Source organism: Antennarius striatus, chromosome 1 (assembly GCF_040054535.1).
Source record: "Antennarius striatus isolate MH-2024 chromosome 1, ASM4005453v1, whole genome shotgun sequence".
Classification (NCBI taxonomy): Eukaryota; Metazoa; Chordata; class Actinopteri; order Lophiiformes; family Antennariidae; genus Antennarius; species Antennarius striatus.
Window position 1 is genome coordinate 29722391 of NC_090776.1, and position 14416 is coordinate 29736806.

Consider the following 14416-nt stretch of genomic DNA (forward strand, 5'->3'; position numbering starts at 1 on the left):
TTTGAAATACTGTCTGTAATTGCTCACAACAAAACACAGTAAAAAGTAACCATAAAAATAAATAAATTAGTAGCAAGTACCAGGATGTATTTTGAACAAAATGTTTCTAAAGAAAGAAATGAATCAAACAATATCAATAATGATATATCTGTGTTTTATTGAACAGGTTTTGTATCTGACATGTTGGACCTCATATGTGACAAAGTCTTGGTGGACCCCGTGCCATACACAAATGAGATGTTGTCCGTTCCTGTCCCAGAGAATCTGTCTGCCCAGGATGAGCGTCGGGACAAGCTACATGACCAGGTTCAACCGAGACTCGGTCTAAATCCAGCGTAGTGGCCTTCATCTTCAGGAAACTCTCGGCGTATGTGAAGGACCACACAGGCTGGAATGGCGTCCTAAGTAGCCCCAGCACCAGCCAACAAAGGTGCGATAGGCCAGATGTCTGCACCGTCTACAGAAACATGACACAAAATTACTTATTTCACAATGTTTTCACTCGTGAGTATTACAACTGTTGTTGATTTCCTGATAGGATGGCACTGTGTTCTCATTATTGTTGTTGGATGTATTCAGTCATTTTCACATTACCACCACTATATCCGCCACAGCGTGCCACAGGGAGCTGGAGCCTATCCCAGTGGCATAGGGCGTGAGGCGGGGGACACTCCGGGCGGTGCACCGTGGAGCCACACACACACACACTCATTCCTATGGGCAATTTGGCACCGGCCAATCAACCTGAAGCGCATGCTTTTGGAGGTGGGAGGAAGCCGGAGAACACGGGGAGAGCATGTGAACTCCGCACAGAGCGGGACTCGAACCCAGGTCCGCCGTGTTGTGAGGCGACAGCGCTACCCACTGCACTGGATGTATTGTTTTATGTAAATACTTGTATTTGTCAACATAAATGGATTGTGAATACCAAAAAATGTTCAACATGTCTATTAATAAGACAAAAATCAATGTGTCGCAAATACAATATATTAAACTTTGTTGTACCTATATTTGTCATGTGTTACTTCATTAATGAATTGCCTGGTGAAGAAAAATAGGACTAGTTTTTCTGACATTTTTCAAAGAACGACTTACCGATGTATTGGCCTCAGTACGTGACCGGCCGTTTGTAGGGTGTACACGTTTAGGCACACAGGCTGGAACCCAGGATGTTGAGTCATGAACGGAACCTCATCAACCTGCAGACGGCTCCTAACCTACAGTGGAAAACATGGTAAAGGTCATTTGAATTTATAATGGTAAAAGTAGCCAAACAGACATAACTGTGGTGTAGCTGTGAGCATGCTACCTGTGGTGTCTCCAAACAGCACGTTTACTGCTGTAGGCATACATTCTTAGTGTCCACAGGAACACCTGTACAACAGGTGAAGACATCTTAGAATAGATAAACACTACATCATTTCAGCATTAACCTGGTGTGATGGTAGCAGGTGTCAGCTCCGTGAGTCTCGTCACAGAGGACTGCCTCAAACATTTAGCAGCTTAGTAACGGGTTAAATCAGTGTGATAGAAAAATAAAGTCACTTAGCCGTGAGCAGGAGCTAGCATTAGCCACATGGTAATGACTATCAGAACTACCATCAGACTTTACCGTCACTTATAGAAATACAGGAACATTTAACTTTAACGTTTAACTTCCGTATATATAAACATACTAAACACATAATAAGACATGTGACATTATTACTGTGATGAGAGGCGGGAGTAGAAGCTAAAGTAGCTACCGGACGATGCTAACGTCCTGTGATGACGTAGGTTACACAACAAAACAACACAGAACCAACTAAGTACCGTTCACACGTACTAACCAATCAGAAACGTCCTGCTGCAGCCGCACCGTCGGTGTTTCTTTAGGAGCTTCTGGGTCCGACTCAGGGTCATGAATGTACGGTGACACGACGGGTCCTCCAAACGCCATAATGCTAACAAACGTAACTCCGGTCAGTGTCCCGTTAGCCTAACGCGCTACTTCAGAGGGGCGTGGCCCAGGTGAAGGAGGCGTGGACCAGCGGAGCTCATTAACATACTACAGCCGGAGGCCTGAAACGAAGCGTTTGTGAGTAGCTGAGATGAGGGATTTTGAAAAGCTGATATTTAGGACCACAGATCACTTTAGGTCAAAATATTTGGAATACAGTCTGGTTGGACATCTGGCAGCTGAATGACATTAAGTTAAAAATACATAATGAGGTACCTCAAGAGGAAAGGGCTGCAGGCTGAATTCAATCCAGAGCTTTGATTCTTTTGACATCAGGCAAACAGTACAGAGCGCGTTACATGAAAATGTTTGGTTCTCAACAGATGACCAGATTGCACCTTCGGTCAAGATACACAACACATTACAGTTTCATATTGTACCTTGAGGGGTGTTTAGGTTACATCATCTGCTCTGTAGCATCCTTGTTTTTCTACATTGCCACAAAAACACTATGCTGCCATTACGCTGCCAGTTTAAGAACACAATGTATTCACTGCTGTTCGCTGTTATTTTGGAAGAAAAAGCAATCACCAAACATTTACCTGGAAGGGTCCACTGGGGCTGATGTCAAAGAAGGCTTTCTTCCAGTCTGGGCCCTGATGACCGGACTTCATCCACACCACCGAGTCCACAGAGGCAATACTTCTCACTCTCAAAAGCACATTGAGAGTGCCTGTGATAAACAAAAATGACACATGTACTTAGACATACAGCCGCACAAAGACAGTACATATCATTAGAAAGAAGACTGTGTACTGACAATAAGATAATTCTTTACACATGATCGCTTCTTTCTAATTCCATTGTTTGACGTTTGACAGTGGGACACGTGTGAATAAATACAGCAAACATACTGAACAAATAGGCCGTCGTCACTGTTGTGCACCGTAAAACTCTGTTTACGTTTCACAATGTTACAGTGACATGCTGTGAACTTAAATACAAACTATGGGATTGCATTTTCTTTTTTTTTTTAATGTAACAAACACATTCATACATCTGTCTCAGCCTTTTGACACATGTCCAACGTTGCATGGACAACACAGACTTCAAGTTGCCTTTCCATTATGTCCCTGCCAAAGGGGTTCCATGAGGTTATTTTTATACTCTGTTGGAGATCTGTCTATCTCAGAAACCAATGGGCAGAATTTATGTATTACATGCACACCTTCACTCCTTATGCTTTGCAGAAGGAGTGAAGGTGTGCATGTCATTCTGAGCTTCTTTGTTTTAGATTTTCTTAGTTTTGTTAGTCAAGTTCAGCTGTAGTACGAGCTAAGAGCAATCCAGATCAACAAAAAGTGAATTATTCCAGCTGCAGAGACATCAGCATTCTTTGACACAAACGTTCAAGTTCTTCCCCAAAATAGGAGAAAATTTTGTAACATCCACCAATCCGTCCATTTCTTGTAGACAAGATAACTGTAATCATGTCGTCTGTGGCTAGTGCTTTGATCTACCTATGCCTCTAGCTTTGAATTGTGGAATGCTTTGCACTTGTCCGGTGCTACTTTCAAGGTACCCTGACCTACCATGGAGGTAGGTCAGGGTAAATCGTGGGATGTTGCAGTCTCAGACTGCCTTGTCATCTCTGTTGAAGCATATTTTAATCATTTCCATTTTATCATTTTAATATTGGAATGATATTGGAATGACTTTTAGACTTGTAGCTTGGTAGGAGCAGTTGTAGCCCAGGAGATAAAGCTCGTCTCATTGAAGGTTGGTGAATCAATGTACAGCCCTATGGTCTCAATGTAGCACTACTACATGCTAAATCAGTAAGCTATTGTATGATTGATTATCAGTCCGGATCAGCAGGTGGAACCTTGTTTTGTTTTGAAGCCACTTTATGCTAATGAAAAGGTGGGTTATGTGAAGTGCCGTAAGCGGTCGGTCAGTCAGTAAGAAATGTGTGAATTATGTATTGTCTATTTGAACAGTAGTGTAGTGTTCTTCAATTATGATTAAAGACAGAGTAAAGCAGTCAGTGCCCAAAACAACAGATTGTAGCCAGATACTGCAGTTGCTTTTGAGGGCCACATATTTAATATCACCTCTCATAAATTATAAAGGAACTGGAAAACAACATGCATTTTAATATACAACTGTGAAGCCCTCCTTTCTTAGTATGTTTGAGTGAAATATGTGAAATCCTGTGAAGCTTTTTGGATTGACAGTCCACAGGATATTTTCTTTTTATGTCAGCATAAACCAAGTGAAAGCAATAATTATGAAGAAAAGAGAAAGTCATGCAAGAAACTGCACGAAGTTGCAAGATCTGAGAGGAAACTTAGTGATTAATTCCCTTTTGATTACATTTGTTTTTGTTTTCCTTAACCTACGGTGCAGACTTCACTGCCACATAATTTTCAATAAACATTTGTAACTCGAGTTGAAAATGGCATAGAATCAATTTTCCTAAATAGTGAAAAACAGTGATGCTATCTGAGCCATGAGGAAATGGTCCAAAAGTCTTTCTCCGTCTCTCCCTTCATCTCATGGGTCTCTATGTTGTGAGAGAAACATTCATCTTCTTAACAATCTCCAGCCAGCTCCTAGTTGGAATATTAACCAACAACCACTCTCTTACACAAATATGCAAACGGGGAACGACAGGGTTTCTCCTCATATGACAACTGTTACACCCTATATATTGTTCATCTGTGCATATCACGTGTGAGTATTGACGGACATATCTGCATTTATATGTGTATAAATTGCTTTCTCCTCTTGTTTGATATGAATATTTGAGCTCTATAACCTTTGACATAAGCTGTAGAGCAGATGAGCAGTAATTAATGTTATATCACTAAAAAAGGTGTATCTGTGAGAAGTGCACAGTTATTGGGGGTAGCAGAATTGTTGAGGGCGACTACAGGGTAAATAACCATGAAAGCAAACAAAGACTTTAATTAATTGTACATCTAAATCTGTCAGGTTGGTGAAAGCCAAAGGATTTCAAACAACTTTTTTTGCCCAATTCCTACATTTTCTGACATATACATTAATTGTCACGTTAAAACCAAGCCAATTAGCATAGCAAAGTTAATAGCAAGTGTCTTATCATCACCGTGACTACGGCCCCAATCAACATTTCAAAGAAGCCCCTCTACTTGGGGTTTATTCATCCATTCCTCACCTTTTAAATCAAACAAAGCCAATTAAAACTTCAATAATTTTTCTTACTACTGGATAAAGTGGCTGTTTCATTTTGAACTAGAGTAGTATTTTCCCCAACCAAATCTTTGCAACTAACTAAATAAGTTGAATCCCCCCAAATTTAAGGACATCGCTTTAAAAGCAGGGTAGTTTTATCCTGTTGTCCGCACTTTGCATCTACTCTTCAGGTGGGTACAGAAATAGCCATTGCAACTACACATCCAAAACAAAATTGCATGCAACATTTTGTCACATTAAATGTGAGAGGACACAGGCAATGTTGTCATTATATAATCAAGACAAGCAGTGTTTTGTTCTGGTGTAACCTGCAGGCACCTACTCAGTGACCACACACACACACACACACACACACACACACACACACACACACACACACACACACACACACACACACACACACACACACACACACACACACACACACACACACACACACACACACACACACACACACACACAGAGAGAGAGAGAGAGGGAAGAGGACTCTGATAAGCAGTCTATTGATTGGACTGTGATAGCACTGAGTGTTTGTTAGAGTGCCAGAGAAATAGAGAAGGCACAGCTCTATTAGGACTAACTTGTCAATAGAAACACCAGTGAGGGAGAGAGATAATGTCACTCACTGCAATATTTGAACTCAAATGTCTTATAGTTTGCATTGATCCACAACTAAATAGGATTCACAACATATTTGTTTCTATTGCATCTCAACTCCAGTAAAGATCTTTGACAAAACAGGTAAAAACGATGTAACAGAGAGACCACAGCATGCATGAAAGACAGTATACAGAAATCAATAATACAGAGTTGACAGTGAAGAGCGAGTCTTCCAAAGTCATGTTCTTCTATTTGAGGGAACTTAAAAAGTGGAATTAAATACCATCATGAAGAATTTGGAGGATATGAGGAGAAGGATACAAGATAAATAAGCACAAGACAAAAAACAACTATGTGAGTGCTTTAGTAATACCTCCAGGTTTTCCAGAAAAATTGAAAGATTTCCAAAGTGGATTTCCAAGAGGTTGGTATATTTTACAGCAATGAAATAAAATCTGATCATTAGGGTTAGGGTTAGTCCAGTCTAAAAGAGCGCCTTATTTAGTTTATATAGTTGCTTTATTGTGTTTTTATTTTGTTTAGCTTTAATAATGTTATTTTACAAAGACTGAAAATTATTTACAATGTAAATCTGATAATGACGAATGTATTGCACAAAATGTATTGCCTATCTGAGTTCATTACCGGTAATTTTATACAAAAGCAACCCACAGGCAGAAGTTTTAGAAAATTAAAAAGAGTTTAAAATTATGTTACATCAAAATTGCATGTACTTTGCTGAATGAAAAAAAAAAAAGGGGGGGGGGCTGGTTAGGGTTTGTGTTTGGCACAAGCCATTTTGGAGCTAACAGATCAGACTTCAGCAGAGGTGGAGAAAAATCTTGCTGGATTGGAGCTTTTTCAATTTTTATTGAAAACCCTCATCCAAAACCCTAATGTCCCTTCCAGCGGAGAAAGCTCTGTGAAGTGCTCTTTTGGGGTGGGGTGTAGTAATGGGTGTCCTAAAAATGGAGAAAATGTAATGTTGTGCCTTGCAGGGCCTAAAGAACATTTTCCCAACTAAAAGGACACCATGAGGGTACTTTGCAACAGTTTTTTCCATTCATAAAGGCACTTTTTGGAGCCCCCTCTCACACCATTGTTTCAACATGGAGGGAAGAGAAAGTGTCTAAATAACACAAGAGAAAATAAAGTTGAATGTTTAGAGTTAAAAGTCCATTTTAAAGAGTAGTGTATGGTGAAAGTAAATAAATTAAAGACATGTTGCATTAATGATTAGGTATAAAATAAAATAAAAGTCACCATGACATGCAACTTCATGAAGCATTCCATATTTTTTTGGGCAGCAGTGGCTCAGTCCAACAGGTCCTGGGCTGGGGGCTTCTCAACTTCTTATCCTCTGATTGTTTACAGGCCCCTTACAGGTGTGTGTGTGTGTGTGTGTGTGTGTGTGTGTGTGTGTGTGTGTGTGTGTGTGTGTGTGTGTGTGTGTTTTATATACACATGTGTGACCAACAATAAAAAAAACACAACACTGCAGTGGAAAAATAATATCCCCTACGGGAAATTAATATTGGTGATTTCACTCCTCTTAAAATGGTTTCAGTGTGAACTTGTCATACTGAAACCGTTTTCAATACAGGTCTGCACATGTCCTCATAACAAAATAATTACTGTAAGTATTTTTTAAATGTAGGTATAATACAAAACAACACACATAGGGACAGTACTTGAGTAAGCTCAAACTCATATTTATTCTCCATCACACTGGAGTGAACAATATCCAAGAATCCAAGTAAACTAATGGTACTATATAAATCTGAGCCAGTCTAAAATACTAACAAATACCAACATAAACTAATTATTTGTTGTTGTTCCTGTTAGCAAAATCAAAGAGAAACAGGTAAAGGTGATCAACAGAATCACATCAGGTGATCATTATCTTCAGTGTCAGCCTGTTTCACATACAAATGTACTGTAAAGTCAAAGAGTTTATCATCACCTTGCAGAATCCTAAGAAAGTATTTTCACCAGTATTATATTGACACGACAGTGTAATTACAACATTGTTTACATGCAATGTGTTGATCGTATAAGAATGACATTTAACCAGAGTTTCCTGAAATGGCTTTGTGGTGAAGTATCTAAGGAATTTCAACATGACGAGCCCTTTTAGCACCCCCCCCCCCCGACCGCCTCCCTCCCTCACTGACTTCATTAACCCTCTTTTTTTCTCTCAGAAGCTTGGCGATCTTCTCACTCCCCTCACTCCTTTCGTCTCATCTCTCCCCTCACTGACACCCTCGGTCTTGTCTTCATCTTGTCTCTTTTCGTCATTAAGAGTCACACTGTGTCTCCCTGGCAGGAGTGTGAGATCTGCCAAGGTAAGGCAATTAAAGAGATGACAGATTGGAACAGACTGGGGGAACAACAGAGTAAATTGAGGGAGGACATGTTCCAGAGCTGGGCGTAAATGGTAGCAGAATGTACTAATTGTGAGGAGGCACTGTATGACTGATATGGTATTGTCTTGTCTAAATGCTACAAGACTTCTAAGCAAACTTCACCACATCTACAACATATCACTCATAAACTTACTTTAAATTGTCATAAAAAGAAGAAAATAGAGTAGAGAGAGGCACAAGGAAAATACATGAAATGTGAAGTAAATATGCAGAGATTAAAAAAACCCCCATACATTTTACCACACATTACCTCCACCAACAAGGAGCTTATATTTCCATCTGCTGGTTGTTTATCTGACTTTTAGGAGGGATAAGACACAAAGTATTTAACAGATTTTCATGAATCATGGTTTGAAAGTTGGGCATGTGGCAGGTTGGAGCCTTTTAAATTTTGAAGTAGCTCTGGAAAGGGATTTAATCAGGAATTATTTCCATCCGTTAAACCAGACACACGCAAAAAAAAAAAATAAAAAAAAATTAAATATGTGAACATAAAAGAATCACAGAATCTTAAAGTGTTGGACATGATTATTTCTTATACATTGCAGATCAGTATGTTTAATATATTACACATAATTACTTGAAATATTTCCATAGAATTTCTTTGGAAAATAATTTACATTTCATATAAGGTTTAAATTCAGTTCGACGATGCTGTCAACCTCATTTTCCTTAATTGAGAGATATATTCTCTCCATTTGAGGCCACACATAGCTTTTTCTGATACTGAAGCCCCTTAATGTTCATTTACTGAAGTAGTGGGTTTTTCCGTTAAGAATGTTACACTTACCAAATTGAAGACTAACATTGTCCTCATAAGTTTCACCTCATGGGGACAATGAATGTGTGCAGAAAATCTGTACAGCTCTACTTTAGTTCAAGTGTCACATTTAATGCATGGTCTTACACAAGCATGCATACATGTCCAAACAGAGACAAATGCGGACAAACACTATGTCCCTTAATAAACTATTGCATCCTTAGTTGGCAGGGCAGGTCGAATTGTAACAAATGTTCCATTGAAGCTTTGCACGCTTGTGCTTTGGACACATAAATTAATGTTGAGCATGCATGTGTGCATGTCCCTGTAAATAAATGTAGGTATGAGTTCATTTATTTGCGAGCTTTATTATTTGTATTTTGTGGAAATCCATGGTTGCACGGTGTGCATGTGGCTGTGCGTAAAAGTGTGTGTGCAGGTGTGAAGGCCACAAGATGTATGCATTCCACCAGTGTGACAGAGCATATTATGATGAACAGCTCCTTCAAATGACTGATTGTGTCTTGCCACAACAATAAATCACACACCCACACCCACATGCCCCTTTCAGCTAGCTCCCAACACAAGAAGGCACACAAGAAGGCATACAATCTGATTGTTAGTAATGTCCTCTTCTCTTGCACTCTTGCACAAATACACACTCACACGCACTTACATGATTGTTATAGCTGTCAAATTTTACAAGGGACAGTCATGCGCAGTTCAGCTGTTGATAGTTACCGAGTGATAAGTGTACTTTGATACAAGTGTGAACACAGTCTCAACATGCCACTATGTATCTATGGATGATTACATGTGACAAGCGGTGTAAGAGTGTGTGTGTGTGTGTGTGTGTGTGTGTGTTCATGAGCATCAATCTCTGCTGTAGCACTCACCAATATGTTTGCCCTTCATGTGGTAGTAGAAGGAGACACAGTAAGGGACTCTTCCGGAGCCCTTGGGACCCCTGACTGAGGTCACATTAAAAAGTGGTGAAAGTAGACGGGCTTTGTCTCCTTGAACACGGGGCCGTGACGCCTCAATGTACATGTAATACCCTGAAACCACAAAGACAAAGACACGTCACCAGAACCTTCAACGTGAGGCATATTCTATGTTCCTATATTCAGGCAAAGGGTCTGTTGTTTCACCATAGCGGAATCCAAATTTTAAAATATTAAATCATTTTCTCACCCTCCTTTGTTCCGCTGCGGTCAGTTTCTGGGCCGGTGTTGGCAGACCGTTTGGGATTCTGGGTCAGGTGATTCTGCCTCGTCCAATCAAAAACATCACTCCGGTCTTGAGAGAAACCACAGATACGATCATCTTCAAAGCCGCACACATGGTCTGTGTGTGTGTGTGTGTGTGTGTGTGTGTGTGTGTGTGTGTGTGTGTGTGTGTGTGTGTGTGAGAGAGAGAGAGAGAGAGTTGGGTAGAAAAAAACAAGTGAGAAAAACACATTAGATGAATGATCAATATCCAGCTGGTGGCACAAACTATAGGTGAACCAAAGTGTTTTTAAACCACTTTTCCCAGGAAATTAATGGTAACAAAGTAGCTGAATAATCTCTAATATGTACTTCAAAAGAGACGAGTGGACAGCCAATTACTGACAGTGATAGGCATAATGTCGGAGGCAGGGATTGTGAAAACAGAAGTGCTTCACACATACCGTACAATGCACTTTTCCATGTTTGCCTCCCCCCGTACATAAAATTTAAAGTCAAGTAAACTACAATTAGGTGATTCCACATCCACAGTCAAAAACAAAACAATAACGTACAAAACATCCCAATCAAACGTTTTATTGTAGGAACATACCATCACCCCAAAAGGAGAAAACACAGACTGATATTCACAAGATGCAGGAGTTAGTATTGTGGTGAACTCTATGGAAAGAGGCTCTTACTAAAAGCATTTTTGAAATTTATAATGTCAATAAATAGATTATTGTGGACACCATCTTCCCCATTTTATATTATCTGCCTACCACAACATGTTATGTTCAATTTGTGCGTTTTTATCTTAAGGAATCACAATTTTAGCTTTATGATAATAAAAATTCAGTAAAATATTTTTTTGAGGGCAGTGTCTGTATCATTGATGCTCATGACTCTTGTTGAGTCAGAGAGAGCCAGACTTTCCTCTACAGTCGTGTCACCTTCATCAGCCCATCTGGATGCTTTGGTAAATATCAGAGATTCACTGAACAAATGAAAATCCAAGCAAGTGAGCACTAGAGCAATGAAAAGCTGACAGATTCAGTGTCTAGTCTTCCTGGACAATCACAAAGCCTGCTACAGATGCATATGGCTCATGCCCCCCATGAGGATGGCTTGTGAGCACGCGTATTGCAGCAAGTCACTCTATTACTATTCACACAATGCTCCACTACATGCGCTGCGTTCAATTTGCACTGTTGTTCTTGCAGTCTGTTCCAATCTGCTGTTGTTTTAATTGTCTCAAACTGGCGGAGCCAACTGCCACTCCTGCCAGAAAAAACGCTGCGCATCTCTTAATGAATAAAATAGACACGATGCAATTGAATGAAATAGAAAGGATGACATGCAAGGATAAAGCAGGGTTAGGAATACAGATAAACAGGAGCAAACCGAGAGGGACAGACGTTATTTCACCACTTAGTTAGACTTAGTTTTAATATTTCAATCCATCATTTACAACTGTTGCTGTCTTAAATCTCACTGTTATCTCATTTCCTCTCTAGGAAGGAAATTTATTTTGGAGAGAAGACGTTCATAGCAATTTTTACCTTGAAAACCTTTGCTCGCAGCATACATGCAACATTAGTTTGAGATAAAATGCAACCCATCTGCCTAACTTCACCACGTTGTCATCAATCCGGTCTCGAACCACAAGTGCACAAATGCGTAGTGTAATGTGGGACAGCAGAGGACGGTTGTTTGGAAGGAAGTCTTACCTGAAGGTCTTGGGTAGGTGTAGGCTGTAAGAAAGTAATACTGATTAGCACTGACATGTCTAAAACAACAACAACTATTAAGAACGACATATACTGATTATAACAGTACTTTCTTCAGAATTAGTTGTGAATAAAACTCACGTTCTGAATACTGTATAATACGACTGATGTAGTCTCCAGTGCTGTAGGTGGTGATGGGAGCCAGTCGGACCTCGTACGACAGAGGGATCCTCAAATCGGATATGGTGTGGGACAGCAGCACACCCTTCTCTGGTTCTTTACCCTTCAGGTCTATTTGTTTCGACAGCAGGCTCTGCTTATTCTAGATTAATCCAGGCAAACACACACACACACACACACACACACACACACACACACACACACACACACACACACACACACACACACACACACACACACACACACACACACACACACACACACACACACACACACACACACACACACACACACACACACACACACGTGTGTTACAAAAATACATATGAAAAACACTGTAAATTTGACTGAGAGGCACAGCAAGTGGCACATATGGAGGCTTACTTCCATTAAGCATGCCTCCCATCATCTCTTTTGCTGTTACCCTCAGATGTACCAGTTTATGTTGACATCCCCAGACATTAAAACTTTCAGTAAGACCAAGACAACTAAGTGAAAGGAAGCTCACCCTTGGGAACAACATAAAACTTCAGCTTATCTCCCATCTGGAGGGGTTTCACTACAGCAGCACTGACAGTAGACTAATAGATAATAAAATAGAGACACGAGTCCAAACTGTATTACAAGATCTTTTTTTTAATGATTTGATTATTCTCTGAACCGTAAATTTGAACAGCTGTCCAAAGATTCATATCATGTTGTCTTTTCTCAATAACAAAAAAATTTGCTCGAGTGTTTATGTATGTAATATTATAAATTCAAACATGATTTGCACCACTCAATAAATATAACTAACTGTTCAACTAAAAGACACACTTCCACGTTCTCCATTAAATGATTTACAATAAAAACAATGCACAACCCAACAAAGTGATATCCCTATCTATTAAATATTTTGGTTGACCATCAACAAAGCATTAAATGTGAATACGATTTTATCCAGTCTATCTGTGTGCTCCTTTTTAAAAGTTAAATCAGAGATGTTTTTGTTAGCACTGCTTCTAATGCACCTATTGGTGTGTTATTCCACCCACAGAGAGAAGGATCCATTAGCTGTGTATCTGCCTCTAATCCCAGCTACTTAAAGACCTGGCAGTGAGCTGAATGTAATGCATTAGGTCAACCACTCCACCATAACACCTTAGCACACCCACAGCATTCTATTATCAGGTAATGCATGCAGCAGAAGCGTTTTATGCATTTGTGTGTCATTTCATATATGTGTATGTGTATACATGTATTTGAATGTGCCAAGTTGTGTGTGAATGGTGTTTGCAGAACATGGTGAGCATTCAAACTATCTTTTAAAAAAATCTGTGGACTCCATATGCACCATGAGTGTAAAGATGTTTATAGGACAATTATATTAATTCCCTTGTTGTTTGAATAAAGGGTTCTATTGTAAATTAATTATGGATATGGGTATTCTTACATTTATTTTTGATAAGGAAAATATATGCATGTATTTATTATGCCTCTTTTAACACCGACCTATGCTGCAATTCATCCAGATAAACATTTACTCTGCTCGTACAGCATATGCATAATTATGTGAAATATAGCAAGAAGAAAACTGCCCTCATGTAAAATGCATGAACTGTTAGGAAAGGGAGATATGTTAAAAACACTCAGGAGTCAGAGCTTTAGAAGTGAGCTGAATGTGCTTTCATCCTGCACAGCCAAGGCTCTCAAATATGCGCACAAACTTGTTGTGGTCCTGTTTAAAGTTTGTGGGAAAATGAAAAAAACGTTAATAATAAAATCACATTTTAAAAGTGTGTGCACGTGTGTGTGAGAGAAAGTGAGTGTATGTGTGTGTGAGAGAAAGTAAGTGTATGTGTGTGTGAGAGTGAGAGAGCATTCGGATTTGGATTAACATGATGAGCGTTGGCTTGTTCAAACACTAAGGAGTGTAAGGTTTTGTTATCTTTTAATGGACCTCTTTCTTGAGTGATCCAGCAGCTCCCTGATACTGGATGAGCTTACGTGAACAATCATTATCTATGCATGTGAGCTATATGTCTGTATGATTGTGCTTGGACAACCCTTTGTGCTCATTTGAATATAATTTCAAAGTTTTGAGAACACTTATAATACATTTGAATATTAATATGAGTGGGTCTGCCTACCTACAAAAGTATTTCATATATCTGATTCAAGCACAGTTCAAATTCATCATGACTATGTTTAATCTCAGGGGACGTGTGTTGGTCAACCTTTTCACTCACACAAAGACCCCAGGTGTTGCATCACCGTGATCAATACATTTCACGTACAGACGAGCTGAAAAGATAGAAGTCAAAACAAACAAAACAAAGAAAAGAGTGAAACTTTGG

The 14416-nt window shown here is 39.5% G+C and overlaps 1 protein-coding gene and 1 long non-coding RNA gene across 12 annotated transcripts in view; one reads left to right on the forward strand and one right to left on the reverse strand.

The window, feature by feature from the left end:
* LOC137593886 (uncharacterized) overlaps window positions 1-305 on the forward strand; it is a 37767-nt gene extending 37462 nt beyond the window's left edge. The window contains exon 4 of the long non-coding RNA XR_011035176.1: window positions 167-305. This is a non-coding gene — a long non-coding RNA (uncharacterized lncRNA). The remainder of the gene's footprint in view (window positions 1-166) is intronic.
* LOC137593845 (MAM domain-containing glycosylphosphatidylinositol anchor protein 1) overlaps window positions 1-14416 on the reverse strand; it is a 159270-nt gene that overhangs the window by 23187 nt on the left and 121667 nt on the right. For 4 of the 11 annotated variants that reach the window (XM_068312965.1, XM_068312919.1, XM_068312910.1 and 1 more), the window contains exons 12-16: window positions 12042-12222; window positions 11901-11924; window positions 10157-10309; window positions 9859-10020; window positions 2542-2672 (exon numbers count right to left, since the gene is read on the reverse strand). In XM_068312965.1, coding sequence (XP_068169066.1) covers window positions 2542-2672; window positions 9859-10020; window positions 10157-10309; window positions 11901-11924; window positions 12042-12222 — 651 coding nt within the window. The other 7 variants (XR_011035171.1, XR_011035172.1, XR_011035168.1 and 4 more) reach the window with 7 other exon arrangements.